This window comes from Sardina pilchardus, chromosome 10 (genome assembly GCF_963854185.1).
Source record: "Sardina pilchardus chromosome 10, fSarPil1.1, whole genome shotgun sequence".
Taxonomy (NCBI): domain Eukaryota; kingdom Metazoa; phylum Chordata; class Actinopteri; order Clupeiformes; family Clupeidae; genus Sardina; species Sardina pilchardus.
The window spans coordinates 10943338-10970915 of NC_085003.1; the positions used below are offsets into that span (position 1 = coordinate 10943338).

The 27578-nt window shown below is 46.1% G+C and overlaps 1 protein-coding gene across 1 annotated transcript in view; it reads right to left on the reverse strand.

The window, feature by feature from the left end:
* Positions 1 to 27578, reverse strand: part of hydin (HYDIN axonemal central pair apparatus protein) — an 84665-nt gene that overhangs the window by 9104 nt on the left and 47983 nt on the right. The window contains exons 31-73 of the mRNA XM_062547928.1: positions 27416 to 27552; positions 27094 to 27221; positions 26511 to 26705; positions 25711 to 25860; positions 23953 to 24192; positions 23492 to 23621; positions 22384 to 22599; positions 21934 to 22107; positions 21127 to 21326; positions 20876 to 20992; positions 19993 to 20176; positions 19414 to 19555; positions 18682 to 18850; positions 18208 to 18414; positions 17532 to 17954; positions 16937 to 17149; positions 15904 to 16115; positions 14891 to 15073; positions 14134 to 14253; positions 11877 to 12036; positions 11216 to 11388; positions 10680 to 10878; positions 10101 to 10200; positions 9874 to 9973; positions 9580 to 9748; positions 9244 to 9485; positions 8837 to 8936; positions 8101 to 8305; positions 7612 to 7844; positions 7375 to 7523; positions 6688 to 6883; positions 6210 to 6318; positions 5706 to 5930; positions 4981 to 5348; positions 4050 to 4210; positions 3763 to 3848; positions 3149 to 3368; positions 2712 to 2933; positions 2125 to 2251; positions 1575 to 1740; positions 1093 to 1240; positions 534 to 741; positions 1 to 9 (exon numbers count right to left, since the gene is read on the reverse strand). The exon at positions 1 to 9 is cut by the window's left edge and continues 213 nt beyond it. Of these exons, the coding sequence (XP_062403912.1) occupies positions 1 to 9; positions 534 to 741; positions 1093 to 1240; positions 1575 to 1740; positions 2125 to 2251; positions 2712 to 2933; positions 3149 to 3368; positions 3763 to 3848; positions 4050 to 4210; positions 4981 to 5348; positions 5706 to 5930; positions 6210 to 6318; positions 6688 to 6883; positions 7375 to 7523; positions 7612 to 7844; positions 8101 to 8305; positions 8837 to 8936; positions 9244 to 9485; positions 9580 to 9748; positions 9874 to 9973; positions 10101 to 10200; positions 10680 to 10878; positions 11216 to 11388; positions 11877 to 12036; positions 14134 to 14253; positions 14891 to 15073; positions 15904 to 16115; positions 16937 to 17149; positions 17532 to 17954; positions 18208 to 18414; positions 18682 to 18850; positions 19414 to 19555; positions 19993 to 20176; positions 20876 to 20992; positions 21127 to 21326; positions 21934 to 22107; positions 22384 to 22599; positions 23492 to 23621; positions 23953 to 24192; positions 25711 to 25860; positions 26511 to 26705; positions 27094 to 27221; positions 27416 to 27552 (7615 nt within the window). The remainder of the gene's footprint in view (positions 10 to 533; positions 742 to 1092; positions 1241 to 1574; positions 1741 to 2124; positions 2252 to 2711; positions 2934 to 3148; positions 3369 to 3762; positions 3849 to 4049; positions 4211 to 4980; positions 5349 to 5705; positions 5931 to 6209; positions 6319 to 6687; positions 6884 to 7374; positions 7524 to 7611; positions 7845 to 8100; positions 8306 to 8836; positions 8937 to 9243; positions 9486 to 9579; positions 9749 to 9873; positions 9974 to 10100; positions 10201 to 10679; positions 10879 to 11215; positions 11389 to 11876; positions 12037 to 14133; positions 14254 to 14890; positions 15074 to 15903; positions 16116 to 16936; positions 17150 to 17531; positions 17955 to 18207; positions 18415 to 18681; positions 18851 to 19413; positions 19556 to 19992; positions 20177 to 20875; positions 20993 to 21126; positions 21327 to 21933; positions 22108 to 22383; positions 22600 to 23491; positions 23622 to 23952; positions 24193 to 25710; positions 25861 to 26510; positions 26706 to 27093; positions 27222 to 27415; positions 27553 to 27578) is intronic.

A 27578-nucleotide genomic window follows, 5' to 3' on the forward strand; every position in this document is an offset into this window, starting at 1 on the left:
CAACTCCACCTTTAGGGACAGAGAAAGGAACCAAAGTTGAATAGCTGTGTGAAATTGAATGTCTGCCATACATCAGCATTCAGCCTCAAATATGGGCCCAGTGGCCCATGGTGACCCAGGTTTGAATCCGGCCTGAGGTTACTTCTGCAACCTATGCCTCATCACTAGCTTATTTTCCTGTGCATGCTTTTGAACCCAAAAATATAGCATGTTCACTGAAATGCACAAAGTAACCAACTCTATGAAGTTGGTGTACAGGATATCTGCTTATCTAATTTATTACCTCCACCAAGGAGGTACTGTCTGTCTTTCTGTCTGTCTGTCCATCTGTTCGCAAGATAACTCAAAAAGTTATGGATGGATTTCGATGAAATTTTCAGGGAAGGTCTGAAATGACCCAAGGACGAAACGATTACATTATGGGAGTGATCTGTATCACCGTCTGGATGCAGGAGGCGATTATGTGTTCACTTGGCGGGGGTTTGCGCTCTCCGAGTGCTTTTCTAGTCTAGCTTTGCCGTGTCATGACTGACCTGTTTGAAGTCCACCTCGTGCAGGCCGTTGGGCGCCATGTCGGTGACGAGGCCCTCGGGGTCCTCACACTGCACCGTGGCGCTCATGCTGTAGCACTCGGCCTTCATGTTGAGCACGGTCGGCTGCACCTTGCTCTGCACGCTCGCCGCCAGGTTAAAGGCCACCTCACCCGCCTGGTTGGGCCTGAAAGTCACCACCACTGGCAACCTGCCGTGACAAAGAGGTAGATGAACGATGTTCTAGGATGTTAAAACGCCACGTTCAGGAATAAAACAACAACAATACAGTCCATTCATATAGAGCGTTTCTAGGCACCCAAAGTGAAGAGGGGACCTCACTATCACTACAATCATCACCAATCACCCATACATACAGTAGGCTGTAAATTAGTGTTGGGTTTGAGATTAATAATTGACCTGCTATCATTCATAAAGGAGAGCACATACAGTACACACGTTCTGTCTCTGACGGCTTATGCCATCCAAAACAGATCCAGGCCTAACCCGTTCCACATTCAGTCAGTGGTTATACGGTAGGTATGTTTAAGTTGCTACTTGCTTGTCATTGGCTGGAACTGTCCCCTGCATGGGCTCCACCTGCAGCTGTTCCACAAAGCCCTCGGAGTAGCAGGAACTCTCCTGGACAGCAAACTGGAACGGCTTATTCTCACTGTTCACCAGATTCAGTGTGTGCTGAACCGCACGGCCTATAGGAAGACACATACAGTAGCCATATCATTCAGGGCTATGTATAGACATTCATACACACTGCTCTTTGTTTTTTGTTTTTTTTAAAGCAGGCACTGAGAAAGCATGCACAGTGAATAATATGCGCAGCAGTTAAAAAGGCATTGCAGAGGGAATAGGAAGGATGATAACTGGGACCAACAGGAGTGCTTGTGCCTTTGACTATAAGTCATCAAAAAGAATCTGAGGATGTTAAATGAACTACAGTAGCTACCTACACAAATATACTTTAAAAAATGAGTCTGACTAGCAAGATGGCAAGATCCCTGTCCAACTATACATATATAGACTTACCTATGAGCAGACTGCCCATGTTGAGGTGGGCCTGGTCAAAGTAGACCACTGGGTCACGAGCAGTGGCCACCAGTAAGAAGGGAACAGAGATGTTGCGCTCAGGGATCTGGAAGGTCCAAAACGACTCCACCAGCTCCAAGGCCGTGGCGCGGAAGTCGAAAATCACCTGTGGTCAGTAACGTCGGGTTTGAGAGGAGAAAAACTCATGGAGCTAGAAAATGGAGCTGTCCCCAGCTCTGTTAACACTGATCTCTAGCATTCACTGACACACCCACATTTCTCCTCACCTTTCCAAAACAAATATTTGAATTTGTGAATAGATTACACTACAGACCAGTTATCACAGGTTATCATAGTTTATTATTATTGTTTTGTCCAGTCTTGCATGAGTAACAGGTTCCCCACTGTCTAAGATCAGAACATGTTTGCCCACCTTATTTTTCTATATTTCATTACCATCAACCACTCAGAGAGGTTTCATTATTAGCATTGATTAGTTTAATAAATGACTTGACAAATCTTCTGTGATTTTAATACTCTTTCCACTCACCTCCACTTTCTTTCCAGGTAGGATGGAGCTATTGGGAGTGCGGCATTTGAAAGGTGAGGGCGTAGTGTCCACACATCTCCACTCATAAGAATAAGGCTTGTTGGTGGGGTTCACTAAGCTGAACTGCCTGCAGTGGGGAGACAGAGAGCCTTCCTATAACTTCACAACCAAGTCTTCATGTGTAATGGTTGCAAATGACTGCATTAAATGTAAAGGACTAAGTAGGATTTCATTAAAGGTATATCATTCAAGGTAGCATTTGACAAAACACATAATGGGATGTGGGCTATACACAAGAGAGGTAGGGCAGTGCCATATTGTCTATGGTATATTGTAATTATTTATCAGAATTGTAACAGTAGTAATGAACAAAGTAAATCAGGTCTGTTGCCATTGGGTTGCAGTAATAGGCAAACATGTACAGTCCATCTATGGCCTGATTTGTCAAATCTATAAAATATGGAAATATACCTTCCCTTGAGGCTAGTGATGTTAGCCTTTTTTTTGTTATTGAATTCACCAAAAATATTGTGATATATGTGACATTTTGATGATATCTCCCAGCTCTCCCAGGGGGCACCACAAACCTGGTGGTGCGCAGACCGACCCCGATGGATGTGAACTCTATGACCCGTGTGCTGGCGTCCAGGGTGCATGGTGGAGGGGTATTCTGTGGGCCCTGCAGCTCTGGGTTGCGCCGGTTGCCCGTGATGTAGTCGGACTCCTCCAGGTGGAAGTGACAGTAGGGGAGTAGGCTGTAGCCTCGCACTTGTATGGTGGGACCCTGCTCGTCTTTCAGATTAGGGATACTGCCGAGAACAATGGAGGAACCGTTACTGGATGCGTACAACTAAGAGCTTTTAAGAAGTACTGGACTAAGGAGCTGGGAATGAAGGTAAGATTGAGTGGATTTGGTCACAGAGCATAGTGTGTGTGTGCGTGTGTGTGTGTGTGTGTGTGTGTGTGTGTGTGCTTAGACTGTGTTTTGCAACAGTGACATGTCTCTTTCAGAGGAGCTCCAGACCTGCACACCAGCTGAGCCTGGTAGTCGGCCACCTCGATGGGGGAGAAGCGCACGCTGAAGGTCTGGCTGGATTTGGGGCCGATGGCTCCCACGCTGGGCTCCACGCAGAACGGCGGCAGCTCGGGGTCCCCCAGCAGCATGCTGGACACGCTGCTCAGAGAGGAGCACGGGCGCAGGGCCGTGCCACAGCGAGACTGGCCACCGGAGCGGCTGGGGACATCTGCAAGCACATACAGTGCAGTGCAGTGGTTTGATTTGCACTGAGCTGAGCATCAAACAGGCTAATAGGCTAGCATGCCAATCTCTTGGTATGGTGAAGGAATGTATGTGATGAAATGGGGCTATTTTCATTTTAATCTATTTTTAAAATAATTTTAAAAATCTATCACACCGTTTGCTTTGTCACATTATAACTAGAGGAAGGAAGCAAAGGTATCAGCTTCAGAGTTTCAAAGCACTTTTTGCTTGGCTTTGGTTGTGATTTGCAGCAACAGCTTGTAGACCATCATAAAAGAAAACTCCAGCTGCGGTATCAGGTCAATAATTATTTTCAGCTTGCATGCTAATCATTTAAAATATATCACATCTTATGTAGGCTGACGGTGTCTTTTTACCTCTGGGATCTGTTGCTGTTGCTCCACCATACATGATCTGCCAGGAGAAGTCCATCTGGGTTGTGCCGCTATTTGACATCTGGAGTCTGACAAAGAGCACAGAAAAGTCAGAACTCATTCCACAGTTAGGAGACATTAGACAGAGTTGGTCGGTAACCTGTGGAATCTGACACCATTATGAATATGCCATGATACAGAAACACACAACACATGCACAAGTGTACCTATAGCATCTTGCACACACACACACACACACACACACACACACACGATGGAGACACACTTACTTGTAGACTCGAGTCTGGTACAGCATGGTGTCCTTGAAGTGTATGGGCTCAGTGTGGCAGGAGAAGGTTGCGTAGTCGCACACGGCGCTCAGGAGCAGCTCCAGTTCTCTAGAGGAGTTCTCCACCACAGTGTTGGAGGGCTCTGGATCGATCTCAATCACCTTCAACACACACATGCAGCCCAAGGCTCCCAATTACTGTAAGTCAGAAGTATGCAAAACAGCCAACTGGTAATAAAAAGCCCTCTTACAAAATTGCCTTTCCAAGTTGTTCTCCAAGTCATCCATCAGTGCTCTGTACAGTTTTTTATCTGTGTTGCAGACTTGGGTGACATGCTGGTTATTCAACCCATTGAATGGTAGGAAAAGTTTTTCCTACTTTATTCTTCGTTGTGCCTTTTATGTTTGTAATTATTCCACTTTAATACCATTTTAATTATTGCCTTTCATGCTTTTATTTACCATTATTCATTAGTTTATGTACAGCACATTGAATTATACCTGTGTATGGAATGCAGTACATAAACTAGAAAAGCACTCAGAGAGCGCAGACCTCCGCCTGTATTGTTCTTCCTAGGTTGTCATACATTTGAACCTAAACTATTCAGATCACCACCACGTGGCCATATCATGCCATTACACTGCTAAGCGAAAAACATAAACGCCTCTGGAATCCCGACCGTGATACCAATCACTCCCACAGTTTGATCGTTTCTTCCTTGGGTCATTTCTGACCTTCCTTGAAAATGTCATCCATTACTTTTTGAGTTATCTTGCTAACAAACAGACAGACAAACTAACAAACAAACAGACAGACAAACAAACAAACCCCGATGAAAACATAACCTCCTTGGCGGAGGTAATAAACTTGCACTGCCTTCCAAACGACAACAACAACAACAACAACAAAAACTTATTGCGTAATGCAGTACCTTCTTTTTGGACGGCTCCTTTTTCTGAGTGGCCGCCGGTTTGGAGGCGTCCACCCACTTGACCGTCCTCTGCCGGTCATCCCAGTCCTCCACCTGGTCCACGGGCTGCTGGAAGACGACGCGGCACAGCCTGCACTTGTGGGGCTGGCCGCTGAGCACGGTGGGCTGCTTGGAGCAGAAGGTGACGGTCACGTCTTTGGAGCAGCCGGCGTGAAGGTGGCCGAGCCGCGGGGAGAAGCACACCTGGGCGCTGTCCGCCGGCCACTCGAAGCGGAGCGCGTCCGAGCCGCTCAGGTTGGTCATGGTGAAGGTGGCCCGGTAGGGTTTGGCCACGTAGCAGTCGCCGAAGTGCAGGTGGTCAGACTTGTCTGAAAACAGGGAGGGGAAATTAGACAGACGGAGTAATCCCCGCCCCAATCTGCCGCCAATTGGATTTTGTCCTACAGCTCTTACTGGAAACATTTTTCTATCCTGCTTCCATTACAAATCTGTGGGACCATTCAAAACTGGCTTGTCCACCTGGCGCACGCGGATCGTTAGTCTGAATGGTTGAAGGACTATCCAAATGTATACTACTGTATGCCCATTGCCCAATGATCACCCTTCTTGTGTAGTAGAAAACACAGAGCAGACTCCCCAAATTCCAACAACTGGATCATCTTGTAGGGTTTACCTGTGGATATAATGGTGAGAATTCATATTTAGAATAGGTGGTAGGGTCTTACCGTTTGTGGATTCCAGCTCTTTGCTGATGATGTTGTCCAGTGTGACGATGTCCTGGTAGCTCTCTCCTAAAAGCTGCACCTCCGTCTCTTCAAATAGGTTATCGGCCACCACCAGCCGTATGGAGGCCTCAAAGCTCTGAGCGCTTCCAGGACAGAACTCCACTTCAAACTCTGCCTGCTGGCCCACGCTCACCTCCAGCGACAAAACGTTGCCCAACGATTCCTCTGTGGGACAGCAGTTTAAAGAGACAGTCTTTAAATCAGAAGTGGGTTGTCCTTCTCATTGGGTTTTGTAGGCTTATGAGATAATATGTGAAAAAATTGCTTCTGTCACCACCACTATGGAGGAATTTTCTAAGACTTTAGGACTGACTGTTACCATTGCATAGTCCAACCTGACTTGCCTATTGCCAGAGTGTGACAAGGACAAGAATCTAGGTGGCCCTCTGGCAAGTCTATGTAATGCAATATGTGTGTGATGATGTAGAAGCAGCACCAACCAACCTTCTCCACTTCCACCCTCTGGCATCAGTGGGGTGATGATTCTGGATAGAGTGCAAGGCGCAGCCTTCATCTTGAACACTCCCATTTGGTCTTGCAATTCAATAGTGGCCTGAAGATGATCAGGAGCTCATCAGAACATTCTAGAAATCTTTTTTTTATTATTATTTCTATAATTTTCACATAGGAACAGCATAACTTATGCCTATATACAATTGTGGGACCTGTAACAGTTCATTTCATTCATTTGACATAGTGTTGTTGTTTACAATCCAAAAATGACATTTATAACAACACTTACAATACTGCTGCGATAAATTACTGTAAATATGATCTTTGCAATCATGTTGAGTTTCACTAGAAATAACTTTTGGTTCATTTCTTATTTGTCTGTATCAGCTATAATTCTAATTTGTATTAACAATGTTTAGACTGCATTTCTGATAGTCTTTCCTGCACTGTCTGAATTCACTGGGCTCACCTTTGCAGGTAGGTTTCCGGTGTTCTTAATGACGAGCGGTAAAGTCTGCTGTCGGCCAACCAGCAAGCGTTTGAACTGGAGCACGGGCTGGCCCCGGCTGTTCCTGACCACGGGCCGCAACATGCTCATAGAGGGCAGGTTCCCATCGCCCACCAGGTCCATCACCAGCAGCTTGGTCTTCCCCACCGCCATCGCACTGAAACAGACCATGAAAATGCACACACAGAGATCTTTTAACAGGGAAAGTGTAGTGATGATGAGGAGGAAGAGGAGGAGGAGGAGGAGGACAAGGACAAAGATGATGAGGAGAAAGAGGATGAGGAGGAGGACAAGGACGAGGATGATGAGGAGAAAGAGGATGAGGAGGAGGACAAGGACAAAGATGATGAGGAGAAAGAGGATGAGGAGGAGGACAAGGACGAGGATGATGAGGAGAAAGAGGATGAGGAGGAGGACAAGGACAAAGATGATGAGGAGAAAGAGGATGAGGAGGAGGACAAGGACGAGGATGATGAGGAGAAAGAGGAGGATGAGGATGAGGATGATGAGGATAATGAAAATGATGATGGTGAAAAGGACTGATGAAAAGTACAATGAACCGACGGCAGAACTCATACACTATTGGATGATTATTTCAAAACGTATACAACGTTGCACAGATGTCCCTTCCTGAGGATTGAGCTTTACCTGGAAGCTCCCTCCAGGGTGACCTCAAAGACGCCATGATAGCTCTGCATATTGGGCGGGGTGAAGGTGATGACGGCGAAGGCGTGGGAGTGGCTGGGGAGGCACATCTTACTGGGGACCAGCTCAAACACCTCCGTGGTGCGGGTGGTCTGAGGAAAACAGAAAAAGATCTCCTTTCAGTCGAGACGCACAGTTCACTCAGCTGGACAACACACAGGCAAACAGTAATACACCAACCTTGGACTGCACTGATTTAGCAGACAGACTCAGGGCGCAGGGGACTTTGCCGCTATTGGTGAGGCGGAGGCGGGCCTTGGCCGACTGTCCGACGACGACGTTGTTGAAGACGAACTTATTGTCGTCTTCCACGTAGACGCCTTTGGCATCTCTGAACTGCTCACACTGCAGCATGTTGCTGTTCTTACAGATGTGGTGCTCCTCGAAGATGGAGGAAAGGTCCTTGATGATGCCTAAGGGCAGAGAGCATCCAGGGAACATGACAGTGTTGCTCATCAAGCTAGCCAGATCTTATTAGATGCACATCAGTATACTTACTGTACTAACCAAATAGTGAAACAACAGCTTCACAATGAGTTTTCCAGTAAGTGGCCTGACAGAAGTGCAGTTAATCTGTAGTTAAACAACCAAAAGCGTGCACACACACGCACACGCACACGCACACGCACACGCACATGCACACGCACGCACACACACACACACACACACCTGGCATACAGACTTCTGCCACCAGCTGATAGGGGATGCCTCCAGGGTTGTCCAGAGGGTTTCGGTCGCTGATGTCCACGGCGAGGTACTCCTGCCAAAGGCCCGGCTGCTCGGCCACACACTCCACGGTCACCACCTGGGAGGCCCCCGGGGTCAGCACGCCAAAGCAGGGCGCCAGCGAGAACACTCCTGTGGTGAAGCGGGTCTGGAAGCAGCGAGAAGATGCATGTTTCAAAAACTGATAGTTCCGGTCCTTGATTATGGTGTAAAACCCAACACAAACATACACCTTGGCCGCATTTTGTTCTATAGCAATGTGCTAACACGAAGTTAGAGTAGTATGAAATCTTGACACAGACATAGTAACAGTCTTAGAAAAGCAATAAGCCACTCGAGTCAGTTGTTTGCTTTTAGAACAGCTAAGGTGTTCTAAAATCAGTGCAAATGTCTGTGGGTTTACCAATTAAGATATAAAAAAAAGCTGACGATCAACAGCTAAATCTGAGTATCATCACCTTACAGCACAACAGTGACTTGCATGTTGTTCTATATGCTTGTGTAAGGGGCCGTTCACACCGAGAACGACGAGAACTATAACAATGAAAGCACAAAGGTATCGCTGTAGCTAACATGAACACAGTAGGCCCAGAGGTGCCTGTAGAGATATCACGTGCACGTCTGTCTCCAGCCTTCAGTGTTCTTTCAGATAGCAGGGTCATCTGGCCTTCTCTCTCACCTGAGCCACCATATTGTCTTTCTGAATGGAGTCGCTTCGCCGAGGCCTGCCGGTGATAGGCTTGGCCGAGTGACTTTCTCGCGACGTCCTCTTGGCTATCCTGTGGGGGAAAAAAGCAGTCTTTCAGAACTAGCCTCAGGTCGGCTTCAGTGATACCAGCCTGAACTTACATACGCAGGAGGCTAATCATACCCTCCCCACCTCTGAGCAGCGTGGCAAAGACCAGTGATGCGATCTAACAAACATCAGCTCCATTGCCAACAATGGTTATCACAAGACCTTTAAAATGCTTATCTCAAAGGTTCACTGGTCAAACAAATAGATTTTCCTTCAAGGCCCTTCCCTTTCAACACATGCCTGCATACAAGTGAGTGAAGGAGAGGGAAGGTCAGGGTTTGGTCTCTCACCCTCTCCTCTGCGCAGGCCCTTGGGTGTCTTTGCAGATCCTGGAGACTTGGTAGCGGACTTCAAAGTCCCCCTTGTTCTCAATGCTGAAGCTTCGGGTCTTGCGACTCCCGTACACAAGGGGTCCAAAGTTGATGTCACTGGGGGGTGATATGGAGTATTTGGAAAAGACAGACAGGACAGAGACCTTGATGGGAATGATGGCGATGGTCTCCCCAGCATTTGAAATATTTGGTTCAATAACCTGTGAAAACACACAAGAAAAAAGAGAGATTACAGATGCTTACATACAAGGATGTCGCTGTGCAACTACCAGAAATGTACCAGACATTGGTTACCTGGCAGCGCAGGACTGGCTGATCTTCGATGCGCACTTCCTTGTTGCAGCGGAAGACGAACTGGACCCCAGCGGGACGGTCGGTGGGGTGGAGCACGCCCTTCTGAGGCAGCACGGTGAAGGCGGAGTTCAGGTCAGGCAATTCAGGAACAGTCGGCTCCAGCACGAATCTGATGCAGGGAAAAGGGATAGCAGTACATAGTGTATGAGGCTTGCTTTTTCATAGAAAAACAAAATGGAGAATGGTCTGCGTTGTGTTGTGTTGAATCAAGAGCGTATGATGTGTGCTCCTCACTTGTAGGCGATGTCATATTTGCCTTTGTTCTTCAGGTTCACCGATAGCTTCACTTCCTCTGCTACTTTAACAGTTCCAAAATCCAGCCCTCCATCAGCGCCTAGGTGTTTAGAGGACAAAACAATAACAATAACAGTCAAAGAGGGTGAGCAGGAGTCCACATGCAGTACCTTCCATACATAAGCCATATACTGTATTTCAGAGATCAAGTCATTTGGCTTGAGGACCTTTGGGGAAAGTGATGTCTAGTGCCACATCATAGGCCTCAGCAGACACCTGAATGTTCTCAGTGTGGAAAATTCCCAGGATACCATCCGCATCTGAAACCTGAAATACAAGCACACCTTACACATGTGCACACAAAATGGGGAGGACAGCATCTGTTAACTCACAGATAACTAGGAATGTGAATGAAGTGAAAAACTCAGAACATAAAAATTCAAAACAAGTAAAGGTTAATTACATAATGGTACAAGTGAGCAAAACTGCTGCTCTGAATACCGATTCCGTTGTTTCTGAAAGTTTATCCTGGTCACACATTTTTAATGCAATCTGGTTTACACCTACACGGTACTTTTAAATGTCAGAAATGTTACTCACAAAAAGAGATGTGCACTTTGACAACCTATTTTTAAGACATTGTGAGAAAATAACGCCTGAAACAGGCATAACGCCTTAATAAATCTGCTCCTCAAAAAAGGACGATTGCTGTTCATCAATTTTCCTACGTAGGACCTTCAGTTACTCCAAACGCTCTTGAAGAATCCCAGCTTTCCCAACTGAACACCGCCCTTGCAGACGCCCACCTCTAGCCGGACGGCCCTCTTGAGGTTGACGGGCTTGACGGCCCTGAAGTGCATCTGCAGGCAGAACTCTGAGTGGGGCAGCAGGACGCCCTGGTCCTGCGACACGCTGAATTCGTCGCCCAGCACCTCCATCCCGCTCAGACGCCACGCCACCGGCAGGGTCTTAGTGTTCCGCAGGAGCAGGTTACGAGTCTCTTTCCTGATGACCAGGGAGGGGCACCGGGAGAGAGCGAGAGAGAGAGAGAGGAGGGGAGAGAATGAGACAACAAAGCATGAAAGAAAGCACAACAAAAACTGAGATAGTGAGCAGGATTAGAATGGGAAATGGAGCTGGATTCTGCTTTTTCTTATTAATAGAATCTAATACATGCAGCTGAACTGCTGAACCATTGGTCTAATGAGGCTGTTATTCCCATCTGCTGCCCTCAACTGCTGCTCTCTCTGTGGAGAGTATTTGTGACAGTGAATGTAATTAAGAGCTAAAAGTCTAAAAGCACGGCACAGATCACTGACAAGCAGGAAGCCCCAAAACACACCTGTGCAGCAGAATCTTATCAAAGTGCAGGTGCTTGCGCTCGAGGTCCAGCTCGGGACGGACTCCGTGGCAGGATAGCCGGAACACCGCGGCGTCTGGGTTGTCCTTCACACAGCACACCAGACTGTCGTCGATCTGGCCCGGGGTGATGGGGTAGGCCCAGATCACCAGCTCCTGCCAAAGCAACAGCGCAGCAACAGCAACAGCAACAGTGACCGTGAGAGTGGCAGCGCTTCATATATATACAGTAATGTCCTGTGTATTAGCCGCATAGTGTATGAGCCGCAGGACAGTGTTTTATGCAAGTTAAAAGAAACAAAAGCATATTAATACCATACAGTATTAACTGCCCCCGTATATTAACCTCATAGCTGAAGAAATTTTGCAAAATCAATGTAGAAACCGTGTCTAATAGTTGGGAAATAGCAGGTATTCACTGTGAAATGTTCTAATTCGTGTAGTTCAATCACTACATTTCCCTAATAGTTGGGAAATAGCAGGTATTCACTGTGAAATGTTTTAATTCGTGTAGTTCAATCACTACATTTCCCTAAGTGCCATACAGTGCTACAGTATACAGTAGAGTAATGATGTGTATGAACACTTGCACACTGTGAGCAATGGCTGCCTATAAATCTATACAGTGATATACTGTGGCCCACCTTCTTTTCTCTGGGCTTGAGCGTCATTGCGGGTGGGTCCAACAGATAGGTGGTGGCTTTGGTGTCGTGCTGGAAGCAAAAGTCGATCTCTGCTTCCATTGGGGAGTTATTGTACATTACGAGCCTCTCCATATTCTCTGGGTACTTCCTCTCCTTATATCTGCGGTAGCCCAGAGGAACACATTCAGATAAATCATTCACCAGTTCCAGACAGACTTGGTAACAAAGAACTTGGAGTTTTTCTAAGCACAGCAGTCATCCCTTGCAAATGTTTAAACAAGTTTTCATTGGTTTCTGTTTTTATGCCCTTTTTCCAAAGAAATAACAGTTTTTCTCAGTCACTTTGGCAGAATTCAAATCCTCAAAACCGTTTGACTCCATATCATCTCATTGCTTTGGCATATCCTTAAAGCAATTTCTCCCCATCTCGAACAAATAGCAACGCTTTAGAACATCCATGCAACTGATTTTGTCTGTTTTTTTTTTTCATTATTATTTCCAATTCCGTATGTGGTGTTGGTCAAAATACAGTACACTGCTGAATATTCCTAGACCACATAACAAATGGGCCATATTTCATAGCTTGTGTCATTACATGCAAATGTGTTGAACTAGCTGTCATAACTAGCTGTCATATATAGTCTGTCTAGCATACACTGTACAACATATCTGTCTAGCATACATACTGTATACATATCGCATGATCTGACAGACAGGAATGTCAGGATGTATAGAAAGATGTACTGTACAGTCCACAGCTCTGACAAAGGGATGTTTTACAGTATATTGTTCATTTGTCATTTGCACAATGCTTTAAAAGCCTTTTCTCTCTATGATCACAATGATCAACTTTGAAACATTGTCAAGCAACCAACCCCATCCACAAACATTAATGTGTAACTTGTAGTTTTGGAATAGAAAATAGTGCTGCCTTGCACATTGTTCATTAGACAATTACAAAGTCATATTGACAACAAGACAAAACAGTTTGACTATCTTGACAATGACGTCAGGACTATTCATTTTCATTGGAGTTTCATTGGTATAAATATTTGCTTTTGAGGCATAAACAAAGAATTTTGACCATGATACACACTTTTGCAGGTAATCCACTATGTAGTGTAGTTTGCTCTAATTGTTTTGAGAAATGCACTGACTGTTGTGCAAATGTTAATGATGATTCGAGAAATGCACCAAAGTAATTGAGAAAAAAACTGCAACATAGCTTTCATAGACCCCAAACTCTATTGGATAAGTGTTTCACATATCATGGAGGGTAAGAATACAGTTCATGCTGTGATATACTTGTTTGCTTTTTTACACATAGTATAAATATGTACAGTATCATCAAATGGCGCAGACATAAATTAGGGCTCAACCTTCCAATATCAAAAACGTGTGTTTTCCTTTTTTTTTGCACATTGAGTAGTTTCAGTCCAAACTGTCCACGCAACATGAGTTGAGTGAGTGAAAGAATGAGAGAAAGAATGAGTGAGTGAGTGAGAGAAAGAATGAGTGAGTGAGTGAGTGAAGGCCTAGGTATACTACTATTGTACGTAATGTGTGTTTTCACTAAGCACAGATATGGGTGTCTTCAAAGTATATATCAGACTCTCTGATGTGGCTGTATCAATTGCAAGCACAATACAAGAACTCAATTTCCATGTTTGTAATTTGATATAGTATCTCGTCCTTGTGTCAATCAAGAGCAAAGTTTTCCAGTTTTCTCCTCCCCTTCAAAAATATGGTCTCCTCTACTTAGAAAGCACTAGCTACCTACTTAAAATTCTTTTGTAATGTAATTGAAAACCAGCTATGATTCGCTGAAGCATGAAATAAGCAAAGTTTTATTTTATCACTGGCTCTCTAGTAAATGTATTCCTAGGGAACAAACAAATGGATGAGAACATGTACTGTATCTGTACTTTGGATAAAAGGGTCGGATAAAATAAATAACATTGTAAATTTATTTTGGCTCTCTCGACCCCAAGTGAAAGCATTAAAACGGGTATACACAGGCGAATACATTGCACACAAAAAGTTTTGTGATATTTCGATTGTCCATGAACACTAACGATATGTATATCGTGTATGTACAGTATGAGTACCAAGGCATGTATACCTTGGCCTTGAGTGAGAGACTGCACTACTATGGGAATGAGTGAGAGCATGAGTGAGTGAGCCCACGAATCAGAGAGTAAGTGAGTGAATGAGTGAGTAAGCGAGTGCGTGAGTGAGTGAGTACAAACTCCAGTACCTGTCTCTTGTCTTTCCACATAGAAGGGGTCCAAAGTCAAAGAGGCCCTTTCGGACAATATAGGCTTTCTGCACAACCTCCTCAGGATTTTGAATTTTTTTACTGGTAGCAAATACCACCCTGCGGAATAGACACAGACAGACAGACGCACACGCGCGCACACACACACACACACACACACACACACACATGCAAGCACACCTCCGTCAGGCTTTGTCTCTGAAGCCTGCAGATGTTCTCTCACTGCAGATCCAGGAGGCCCCAGAGGACTGAGCGACGAGATAGATTAGTCATTCACATTTCCCTCACAGCAGGGGTGTGCCGGATGATTGAATGACCTTTCCTCTGCGACGTTTGCCGAACTGGTCTTTATGTTTACAACATGACATTTACAAAGGGTTGCAATGCTCAAACCAAAATACAATTTCACTCTCAAGCCGGGGTCTCAGAATAATCTCTCATCACAAAACAAGACGGCAGAACGGGCGCTGTAACAGCACAAGTGTCATAGAAGTGTCTTCGGCATAACTACACATTTAGCTACAACATTGCAGGGTGACATATCTAAGTCCACGGATCTCCCCTCAGGGTTTGAATGAAAGTCATCTAATTCAGAAGTTGAGTGAAGTTTCAAATTTCACTTTACTCAACTTTCATTTGACATCAATCCTCAATAACAAGCCTGAACAACCCATGCACAGCCTTAGTTCACATTTCAGGTTATTTTCAAAGTGGTAGAAACAGGTAGCCTGCGTACTTGTGATCTCTGCTGATGTTTGGGTAGGCACAAATGCCTTGGCACTGCAGCTGGTAGAGTTTCTTGGTGCCCATCACCTCAAAGTTGAGCGTCTGTTTGAACGTGCCCAGCACTGCAGAATGGAACCACAACTTGAGGGTCACCTCGCCATTGGCAGGCACAATCCAGCGGAAATTGGTCAGCCTTCAGGGAATAACAGAGGATTATGAAGAACAGTTTCATCCACACCAGGTCTTTAGATGGCTGGTGATCCAGAGGTGTCCCTGCCAGGTGTCCTTGAACATGGCACATGTACTGTATGGGCCTGATATACTAAAAGTGTGTATAAAAACATACATACTGTATGTGTATACTTAATATCACCTGCAAAAACATACATACTGTATGTACTGTATGTGTAAACTTAATATCACCTGCACAACAAACATACTCATCTATCTACTAATGGTGCACACTCAGAATTGCTTCTTTCAAATGAGGAACCTACAGGTAACATAGTATGTTTGCCTGAATAAATGTGCAATGTGCGTTTCTGCTCAACTGTGAAATACTAGAATGGTGAATTTGTTCACCATTTGCCTGATGAAGACCCAGTAGGGTTGAAACGTTGCTTGTTTTTTACATTAAACGGGAGCAAATGTCAGTGGGATGGTGGGATGTGCACACAGCTACTCTTCTGAAATCCTAGAAGGTGAACATGTAAATCAGTTCCTGTGGCACATGCATTGTGATTGACCAGACCTTAGGCTTTTAGAGGAGATTGGGATTGCGTGTGCATTCAGGGAAACTAAGGAGCTAATTGGCCGAGTGCACCACTCTCCAGAGATGGCTGCTGCTATTGTTCCCAGGAGGAGACATGTACAGTACATAATGAGAGACAACATAGAAAACAGTGTGTGTGTGTGTGTGTGTGTGTGTGTGTGTGTGTGTGTGTGTGTATGTGTGAGTGTGTGAGAGTGATTCTGTGTTTCTGTGTGCTTTCTTGTGTGTACGTGTGTGCTTTTGCCAAGCACCTGTGGTTGTGGTTGTGCTCCTGTTGGCCTGTGTGATCCGGCTGGGTGCTGAGCTCAGCATCATAGAGTGGGGTGATGACGTTCAACGGGGCTGTTTGAGAGTCAGAGGACTTTGGGGCTTTCTTGGAGGCAGGGCGACGCTTTTCCTTTTGGCTATCCTTGCTTTGCTCAACCTTCTTGGACTTGCCTTTGGCTGGCGATAGTGCATCCTCCTAAAACAGACGAAACAGAGGACTCCACTGGCTTAATATGGAGAGAGGCTGAGTTTGAAAATTACTGTTCAATTATTACAGTAAATGCACAAGTCTTTCTCATGCTGTACATTTCTCTCACACACTCTACCTTTGAGTGTAAATTCTTCAGAAGTAGATTTTGATTTGAAAGAGCACTTTTTTTAGACATTAACCCCAGACTTTTATTTAGTTATTGGAATAATATATGGACCTTCTTGTATATTATATAACCCAGCATAATTTGGAATTCATTTGGAAACATTTGGAATTCTATCGAATCAAATCGATCTTGTGACCAATCGTAGCCGGTCGGCAAACGGCAAATACATCCTGCTTTAAAACGAATGACTTGAGTGCTTCTTTCTGCTCAACCTTCAAAGAAAAGCCCAAGTCTAACTCTTCCAAAGCCGATTCAAACGAGTGCGCTTCGTTAGCCTCATCCATTTTTCGTTCTCTGTGGTTGTTGCAACACGGTCTCACACCCAACTCGTCGAACACGGACGCATGGTCAAGCCCCAGCCCACTGGCGTCAATATCGGAAGCCGAAGGTGCCTCGCAGCTCTGTCGTCACCGTGCTAAGGCGGGCTCAAGGACTCTGTACACAGATCGAGCGTTCTGATTAGACAGGCTGGCCTGGTGTCGAACGCAGGCTTGTCCTTTACGGTGCGACCCTAGACCATCCCGCTAGGCAAAAAATATTTTTGCCCGCTAGGGTGCGTCTAGATTTCTAGGCTAAAACAACACTGTTAAAATCATCTAAAAAATCAACAAACACTGCTGAGATGAAGCGGTGTGGTCACCTTCAGCAGCGCTGCCTGCAGCTCTGCCTCCAGCTCGGCCTCTTTCTTCTCCTCGGCCAGGTCCTCGGGGGAGAGCAGCCGGAGGAAGGTGAAGCAGCCAGGGAGGCACTGCAGGCTGGGCTCCGAGCGCCTGTCGGGGTAGGGCACCACGGAGAAGACGCTGGGCGGAGGGATGGGGGGGCCTTTGAGGCCCAGGCCCAAACCGTCCAGCACCTGGGAGAAGATATGAGGGGCCGATATAAGAGTCCATTCTGAATAATAATACAGGACTGAGCACATGTTGAAAACTATAATGTCACAGATGCCACTCGCACCATCAAATTCAACAAATCAAGCCCCGCTGTGAATACAATTCAGTCTCTATTTTTCTCACAATACAGCTACAGCATATGAAAATATGTGAATAGTCTCTGTGAACTGTTTATACACACAGCACCGGCATTATAATATTGGTTATTATACAACACAACAATTCCAACTTTTGTTTTTAAGTAGTACTGGAGTTTATACTTTAACATACATGGCACTTATAAAATGCAGACAGTGCATAGAGCATATGTCCAGTGCTGATGGGTGTAAGGAGTTTGTACGGTACCTCATCAAGGGAGGGTAGTCTCTCGTCCTGCAGGACCTCCGTGGCCACCGAGTGCCCTCTGCCGGACACAGGGATGATGATGTGGGGAACGGCATCTGCCACCCCCTCCCTCTCCAGCGGCTCGGAGGGATCTCCCACCAGCGGCATCCGGCTGGGGTCCGGCGAGATGGACTTGACCTCGCTGTCGGCCTTGAGCCGGTCCTTCTCATGGCGCTCCTTCTCGCGCTCCTTCTTGGTCTTCTTGCCGGACGCGGCGGCTTGGCGCTCGGGGCCCGGCGCTTCGTCGGCCTCCTCCTCGGAGCCGAAGGGCCGCAGCAGCACGCCCTGGGCGCGGTCCCAGAAGTGCAGCACGTGGCTCAGGTGCGCCTGGCTGTGCTCGTACACCTGGAAGCGCTGCAGGAGCTGCCTGTCACTTCGGCTCAGCTGGACAGAGTGGCACAGGTTGGGTCAGAACAGTTATTATTACAGATAGATACAGTAGATGATAGATAAATGTAGATAGATACTTTATTGATCCCCAAGGTCCCAGCAGCTTAAGACACCACACACAACATACACTACAATGTCAACAGGATGATACAAAGCAAATCATCAAATCAACATGACTAAAAAGAACAAGGTACGACACAAGATATCTGGATTTTTCAACTTGTCAATCTGAGCCATCTGAACTGACCACTTCTCCGTCCAGCTCTTCGTTGGCAGGCGGAGTGTCCTCCTGCCCTCCTGCTTTGGCCTCTTTGTTCTTCTTCTTCTTCTCCTCGGCCTCTTTGCTGCCCTCGCCTACAGCTGGGGGCGCGTCTTTGCCTTCCTGACAGGAGGACATTTTCCGGCTGTCTTTGGAGCCTTCCAGCCTTGTCTCTGAGCGAAGCGCAGATGAAGACTGGAAAAAATAACAAACAAATAATCGTGTTTTCTAATTACTACTCACATTACTCACGTTATTTTCTTATTACTTACAGTTTAATAACCACATAATTATTATGTAACTATTATTCACAGAACTAAGCATTCTTCAAGTTCATAAAGAACATTTTTAAATGCAGTTGGATGCAACGATGATGTTTAGTTTGTTTTAGACATAAACAGCCAGTATACAAAATTTGACTGAAGTGTATTTCTTGGCGGTATGCTTGCCTCTGACACTGACCTGTTTCCAGCCAAGCTGGCTCTTCTTCCCAGCAGCCTCTTCTTTGGATGCGGCTGCATCTTTCTTTCCTTTTTTGCCTCTCTTCCTCATCTCCTCCTCCTCTCTTTGTCGTTCCAGCTCCTCCTGTTGCCTCCTCTCCTCCTGCTCTCGCTCCATGCGCTCCTGTTCCCTGCATGGACGACAGCAGCGCAGTCTTACGGTATGCACAGAGCAGACCACTTACTTAATGACACACACTGGACTGTCAAGAATCAAGAGGTCATGGTCAAGGTCAAGGTCGACAGCCAAAAGGTCACTGTCCTAATTGGCATGGAGAACATTAAAAACCTCAACTGCTCAAATCTGGGAGCACATAAAACAATGTACCAATACACTGTTAAGTACGAGAGGCTGAAAAATGCCTCCCTTTGAAAAATGCCTCCCATCACTCCCTACATGTCTTAGTAAATTCCAATAGATGTATCCCCTTTATGCCATTGTCTGGCGTACATTATTGATGAAACTGGTGAAATTATTGGCGCGCAGGTACGGCTGTTAGCCCAGCAGTCTCCAAAGACATTTACATTTCTCAAAATGTGCAGTTTCCAGATATCGGCTATCAGAGAATCATGCAAGCTTAAATAATCCAGAGAGCCTTTAACAAGCCTGCAGTGCAGTGACACTTGAGAGAGACCTATAATCAATGCGGCGCGGGTAGAGATGGGACACGCATCATGGAGAAACCCCACACACCTGCGCTTGCGCTCCCGCACCATCTGCAGCCGCTGGCGGTCAAAGTCCTCTTTCTCTTCCTCTGTCAGCGCATCGTACTCCTCCTCATCCATCTCCTGAAGCCGCAACTTCGCCTTCTCCTCCTCCTCACGCTGCTTAGCCTCTGAGGAGAGAGAGAGAGAGAGAGAGAGAGAGAGAGAGAGAGAGAGAGAGAGAGAGAGAGAGAGAGAGAGAGAGAGGAGAGAGGGAGACACTTCCACATGCTGTTCTCAGACACAGAAATATCCAAAAACAGCTCCACATTTATCTAACTCAGCTGCCAACTGTGTTAGTAGGTCTACAACCCATAAAGGAAAAAGGAACTAGGCCTGTACCATCTACAAGGGATTCCTCTTCAATGTAACAAATTATAACTTTTTCGACAATGATGGACTGCCTTATTAAAAATCATTGTTCAAAGCCACTTGTCTAGTATTGTCAGCTTTTAATAAGTCACTCTTTGTTTTACTCAGTTCAACTGTTGAAGGTAACTTTAACAGGTAAAATGATACTATACTATACTATATTATACTGTATGATTTTGGCCCCTCTCTGTCTTACCCTCCACCTCTCTCTGCGCCTTCTCCTTGGCTGTGAAGTTCTGGAAGTTGTTAGAGAGGTCAACCAGGTAGATGAAGCGTCGGTTGTTCAAGGCCTTGAGGACAGCATGCAACATGCAGCTCGGCGAGACACAGTAAAGAGTGTCCAGTCCATCAATCACCACTCCCCGCAGACAGTCACTTAGCTGGACCAGTCAAAGCCAGACAAGAAGAGAGCAGGGTTCATTATAGAGGGCCTTACTACGCCACTGTTTGAGGAAGTGAAAGGTAACAGGTAAAAAATCAATGGCCTAAAACTCCTCTCCATCTGCATTTAAAGGCTTTTCTGTTTTTCTAGTCCCTAATGTTTCCCAAACTGTGTGCTGCAGGAAAGAATCCATATTGATTCATTAACAATTTCCCAAATTGTAGGCGATTGAAATACGTTTTTTTGGCAGTGGGGGTAATAAACAGCAACCAACTTATGCTGTGGCTTTTGTATGCTTCATGGTGGTGTCCTATCATGTGGGTGGTGGTAGCGGTGGCAACATAGTGAGGCGATGGTAGCGTAGTGGTTAAGGAGCTGGGATAGCATGCAAAGCTGGGATAGCCTGAAAAGTGGATTCAATTCCTGGCTTCCACCGTGCCCTTGAGCAAAACACCTTGTGAATTGAGTGAAAAGTGTCTGCTGAATGAATCAATGTAAAATGAATCAATGTAAGTCATGGTGATGTGCTGTGACCTCATAGTAAACAGTGTGCCGAGACTAGACACCGCTATAACAGATGCAGATAACACAATCAAAGATGGACACATACGCATGATTGTTATTAAAACTGTTACGACATGTATTGTTACATGCAAACACATCTGGAATGAACCCAAAAGGCACAGATGGTGCTCACCTGGAGTCTCTCTGTGATGATGTCCACCAGCATCTCTTCAGGGAGCAGGCAGCTCATGAGGTCCAGCTCTCCCGCCTGACTCGCACTGACAACGAGGGGACGTTGGATATGCTCGAACTGCAAGCACACGCACACACACACACACACACACACATTCTTCTTTTCAAACAAATTCAAGCCCTCTAGCTCTGTCAAATGTACTTAAGCGTTTGCCATTTTGGACCTCTATGGCTTTTGCACGGCGTGTGTACCTGGGAGGTGGCTGTTGTTGGGGAGGTCTCCGCTCGCTCAGTCCTCTTCCCCCCGGTGGCGGTGGGTTTGTGGCGGGTGGAGATGGAGGAGGCCTGGGCCTTTGGCTCCATGCTCTCTCCTGTATGCTTGGCTACAGCCTCCACGCTGAGTACACCTGGAGCCTGAGCTGTGGGAGACTGCGTATCTGCAGCGGCCTGGGCTGTAATCACATTCAAACACACACACACACACACACGCACACACACACACACACACACACACACACACACACACACACACACACACACACACACACACACACACACATACACACACACGCACACAAAACAATTATACAGTTCACTGCACACACAAAAATACCAATCCATACTAAACAGACACTCATATAACACACTGAATAGTGGACGTTTCATAACAACACTGGGAGACTACCTTACACCCAGACTCCCAACACACATTGATCACATAGATGTGTAAAACTCATTCATAATGTATATTACAAGTAAGAGAAATCTATTAACATAACCCCGTCCTAGTAGACGCACACACACACACACACACACACACACACACATACATACATGCACACACAAATACACACACACATAAATATACACACAAATACACACACACAAACACACACACACACACACACACACACACACACACGCACACGCACACGCACACGCACACGCACACGCACACACACACACACACACACACACACACACACACACACACACACATACACACACACACACACACACACAAACACACACACACACACACAGGGTGGTGTGACTGACCCATCTCCTCCGCCTTCCTCTGGGAGTGCTCCTGTGCGGCCCTGGCGCAGAGCTCTCTGGCCTGCATGGCGGCTGGCGTGGCCCCTGCTGCCATGGCGTCCAGCACCACAGCGTCCAGAGAGAGGCACGCCGCGCCGTAGTGCCGCGCCAGAGCCACCGCCGTCGCCGTCTTACCTGCACGCAGCACACAACACTGCATCACACACTCACAGCAAATAGCCACTTCACACACATGTACACATGTACAGACACAGAACCTGATTTACTTCATGTTGCATACAGTACAGCTACAGTATTCACAGTTACTTAAAGTATGTCTTGGCGATTACAGGATAGTATTTACTAATGGTTTAGTACTGACTAAATCATCAGTCATTTCTGAGAGCTTCCAAGGAGTGAGTTGAAACCCCCACAGCCTGTGGGAGGAAGTCTATAGTCTCTATGCAGTACCGGAGAGTGGAGCTCCATGTACGATGATAGTGACTCCTCTGCGGTTTCTGGCGGCAAATCCATCTGGGCTCAGGTCAATGCCCAGGTGCCGGGCGTTGGCCTTGGACACAGGGTTTGCCTCCAGCTCGCCGACACTGCTGCTTGTCCGACTGTCATCTCTCACAGCTTCTGAAGAACAAAGCGATGAATTCAAACCCAGTAATGACTCAGTGGTGTCTGATATTTGCTTGGTTGGTTAATTTGGTTTAGTTTGATAATAACAAAGAAAAACAAAACTGAACAACATTAGTGGCTCATATAGCCTACCTTTACTTGCGATCTCCTTCAAGCCAATAGCCACGACCTCTCTGTCATTGTCCAGGTGGTGCTCTATGGTTGGGTCAGTCTGGATCTCCTCCAGGCCTGCTGACCCTCCCCTCTCCCCCTCTGGACTCTCCCCAGTTTTAGGAGAGCCAGCCTTTAAGTCTGCAGATTAGAAGAGGAGGAGTATAAAAAGACTGGCCTCTCTAAGTGAACTGAAGAAACTTGGGTGGAGAAACAACCATTTTGACATAATATCTCTGTGTTGCTCAGATATCAGTAGAAATTACCATGCAAACCAGCTTCAGTCAACCCAGCTCACTTTGTATTATGCGTGGCACTGTATTAAATAGTTAGCAGCTGGATGTCATCCTTTGGAGAGGAACAAGAGCTTTTGAGGGAAAATGTTTGCTCTCAGCTCAGACTAAGAGCTACACAGTATTCTACTAATGAAGCACAGACATTTCTGTGAACATTAAGAGTCAGAGGTGCGTTCAAATTCGGCAAACAGTGGTGAACGTTCTCTGAACACTTCAATTTGAACAATTTGATTGAAACATCCAATTTAACATTCAGCTCCCCAGTATGTTCACAAACTCTTTGCGGAGAACTCACAGCAAACAGAAAACTGTTTGCAAACGTTCACCTTTGTTCATGCATTTGCACACACCTCCTGTTCAGTCACTGGGTTGTGGGGATGGGGCCACATATCAGCCAGTGCACGGTGGTGGCTCCAGAGACACCTCTGGTGATATCTGAACCCTGTTAGGTGTCATGGCCAGGGGAGGGGGCTTAATTGCGGCTCTACCTGCGTGGGACTCATGGGCGTGGAACTCCTTGTAGTGCTCCAGCAGCTCCGGGGGGAGAGTCTCCCCCGGCGCACGAGGGGGCAGCAGCAGCAGATTCTGGCCATCGTAGCCCTTCAGCACGCGCAGCACCTGAGGAAGGTAACCCTACAGTCAGCCTGGGCTGTCTGCCTGTGCACTTTACATACAACTGAGTTACACTTGCACTGGTAACATAAACACCAATGCAGGCTGAAGAAAAAACAGCAGTGAGTAGTTCTGGTAATGTGGAGCAAGTTCTGCTCAGGTTAGTAGTCAGGAGAGTACAGCTATTCTGGTGTCTGAGAATTGTATTTTCAGAACTATTAAAATGTTCTTACAATAATACGATCAAATGATGATAGCAATGTTTACATAGTAACAATCAACACATACTACAGTAGCTTCACAGGTGACCCTAAACAAAACCCATGACAATCCTCACCCTCTCCTCCTCCAGGTATTGCTTGTCAAACTCCAGCGAGTAGAACTCGACGGGGAACGGGCAAGGGTTCCGTACGAGCACCTCGGTCTCCTCGCCGGCGCTGTGGGGCAGCACGGGCCCCATGTCCAGCACAGAGGCGGAGAACTCCAGCTGGGGCTCCTCGCCCTTCCCCTGGGCCAGCAGCAGGAGGCGCTGCGTGCTCTGAGCCACACTCAGCACCAGGTTCTGGCTGTACGCCCTCTAGAGGCCACCAAGAGCAGCACAACGGAGTTAGTTGGGGGGGGAGGGAGATAGATTTTGTTTATGCTGTTGCTTGATAGATTTTGTTTATGCTCTGAGTTCCTATTTCTACAGTCTCATGTAAGGGGTTCTGGTTAGAAAAACTTAAAACATAAAGGTTTAGAAGTGTTTCTCATCTATAAAGCTTATCTGGCATATAGCCCTGCGGAACAAACTCTGTTACAGAACAGGCTAGTTTTTCTCCTATGTGTTTGTTTTTCCCATGCTCTTATATCTCTTATAAACTGTATGTGCTTCATGAATCACATTAATCTACAGTGGAATCACTAACTCAGCTCCTCCAGGTTAATTAATTTTAAAATTCAAAGAAAGACTTAATCCATGTAAAGTGTAAAGAAACAGGTTGACAGGTTTTTTTTTAGCTGAGTATGTGAATCTGAGCGTGTGTGTCAGTGTGTGGGTGTGTGTTTTTCATACAGAAAGAGAGAGAGCAGGAAGAGAGAGAGAGAGAGAGAGGAAACGAGAGAGTGCAAGAAAGTGAGAGAAAGAGATATACAGAGAGAGAGAGAGAGAGAAAGTAAGAGGTAGAAATGAGGGATAGAGAGAGTGATGAACTGTGTAAGCGTATGTGTGTGCACATTTATGTGCTAGCCTAAATCCCTGCAGGAAGATAAGGGCCTGCGAGAGCCGGCTGCCTTATCTATGTCTCTCAGGACTCATTTCTCCCCAGCCTGCTCCCTGCTCCTTCCGGATGGGAGCCGATAGCTGCCAAGAATGTTGTGGACGCAGGGGGAGATGTACATTAAGATATACGCCACCGGTGTCAGAGTGTGTAGTGCTTTATCTCCCAAATTAAATCATTTAGCATTTCACGGGGACGGGGGGGAGTCGGAGCCATTTCTCTCTCCCTCTCTCTCTCTCTTTCTTTTCGCGAGGATAGTTCTCCATGCCGGAAAAAGAAATCTCAGATAAATCTCAACACCTGAAGTGTTTGGTGCAGACACACGGTGTCTCCCAGTTCCTCCCTTGAGAGAGAAGATGATATAACCATCTTGAGTATACACTCACTGTACATGAGAAACGGAATTCAATTAGGCAGCTGTTCGGTGTTCAAGTGTTCACCTGCCAGGTAGAGCAACACTGTGAACAGAACATCTGTCTCCTGCACAGCACCCACAATATACTGCGTGTATCCCACGTAAAGACGTTCAGTTCAGAACAGAATGATTTACAGAATGAACAAAGGTTCATAAAAGGGGAAAATGGTGGCCATGAAAAGCTGGAAAGAGTCATCTGTCATTTGAAAATGGTTAGCAAATCTGTCTATGTTATATCATACATGTGCTTTTTCTTTTAAACTTCATATGTATTTGGCCATATTAGTTGAATTAATCATTATCTACAGCATATATTCATACAGCACTGTGGTTTTGATGTATGCGTGCACAGTTTAATGTTGATTAGTATTACATTGCATTTTTTTGACCTGAGCCTGTGGAGATTTGCTGCAGTGCTCACCCCCTCTGCTGGGCTGAACTTGACCTGAACATTCAGCCTGTCTCCTGGCAACAGCACACCTGAAGAGGGCAGCACTTCGAACACCACGGGCGGGGGGCGATACTCAAGTCGCATTTTTCTCCTCAGATGTAGAGGAATATGCTTATCAATCTAAATACAGAGCAAGGGAGGCAGCCGGCATTAATAATAGTGTCCACATTTGAACACCCGTCACATATTTCAATATTTCAACACATCAATTCTTAATCAAATCAATTCTCAGAGATTTCGATTTAATTATCCGAATATACTGCATTACTACAATATAAGAGGGAACTTGGATAAATGTCTGTTCTACAAAGACAGTCCATCTATCTTTAAACGCTGGGAGGATTTTGGCCACAAGTGCTTCTTTGCTGAAGCTCTCCCAGCGTGCTGCCCTACGTGCCTAACATAAAGCAGCGGTCTAAAATTATCCAGCAGAGACAAAGTGACAAAAGAAGAAATGAAGCCACTGCTGCCCCGTGGCTAATACCTCCAATATCCAGGTTTCATTCATAATTCATTAGGCAGCTCTAATGAGGGGAGAGGCTCCTCTGTTCATTTGCGCTGACAATAATAGGGGGTCACTTCCACTCCACTCTACTATCACTTTCCCAAATAACTACGGGTGTTTTGTCTTCACCGCTAATGTATCATACATCAAAGCTGGGATGAACAACTGCTGTCAGAACAGGTTCCTGGCTATGCACTGATGCTTTTTCTAGTGTAGATGAGCAGGGATGGAAATAGGTCCGTAGCCCATTGATGAAAGACCGGACCTTTTTCTTGGGGCGTTCCTCCTCTGCGACGCTCCACTCGCACGGCACGAGCTCCTGGTTGTGCAGCTGCAGCGCGAGCAGCTGACACAGACCGCACTGGATGCTGTCGAACAGCAGCGTTTCCGTGGAGACGCTGAGGGAGGGCATGGTGACCACGGCGTGCAGGCGCACCTGCACAAGCGGGCCCCCTGCCACCTGTCAATCACACGGAGCACAGCACAGGTGGTCAAAGAGGACTGAGGAACAGAGAGCGCCTCGTTAGGGGAGAAAACCAGATGGATCCTGACACCTAGGGGTCACTAACTCTGACAGTGGTTCATTTGAGAGTCTGGAGGAGGAAATCTTTATGAGAAATAAAGAATGAAACATTATTTTTATTCATATTTTGTTGAAAACATAATTGTGATTCTTCATCCACTCTCTCGTTTCCTCTCTCTCTCTCTTCCTGCTCTCTCTCTTTCTGAGAGAAGAGAGTACATTAATTCAATACCGTAGCAGGTTTATGGCAAAATTGCCTTTGCACTGTAAATTCAAAGCACAAGCATGTAGTGATAGACTGTTTTCTATGGTACGAGTGTCTCACCTGAATGGGCATAACTGTGTCAACCCGGCCCAAATCCAGGTTTGCTCCACGTGGATCAAACTTCACCTCAAATGTTTCAGTCTCACAGTAGGGCAGGTTCTTGACTTTGTCCAGCTCTGTGCTGAACCCTGCAGACCGACAGGCAGAACAGACAAGCGCTGCATTGGATAAAGCTATGATGAAAACTACCAACCAAAATAACGTCTGAGTGTTTGATTCTTTAATTGATTAATAGACATTCACTGTTGGTCAACACAAACATAACCATAATATTTGCCATAGATACAACAATGACAAAGACAGTAGGCTGTCTTAGACTAACCTGTTCCAGCAAGAAGCCGGCGATCAGCCTTGAATGAGACCTGGCATGGCCCTGTGTTGGTCACTTTGACTATGTGGGTGGGCACTTTACCATGGATCACATAGCCAAAGTCCAGTATGTAGTCTGGCAGTGTAAACCTGAGGGAAAACAATAACACCTCTCC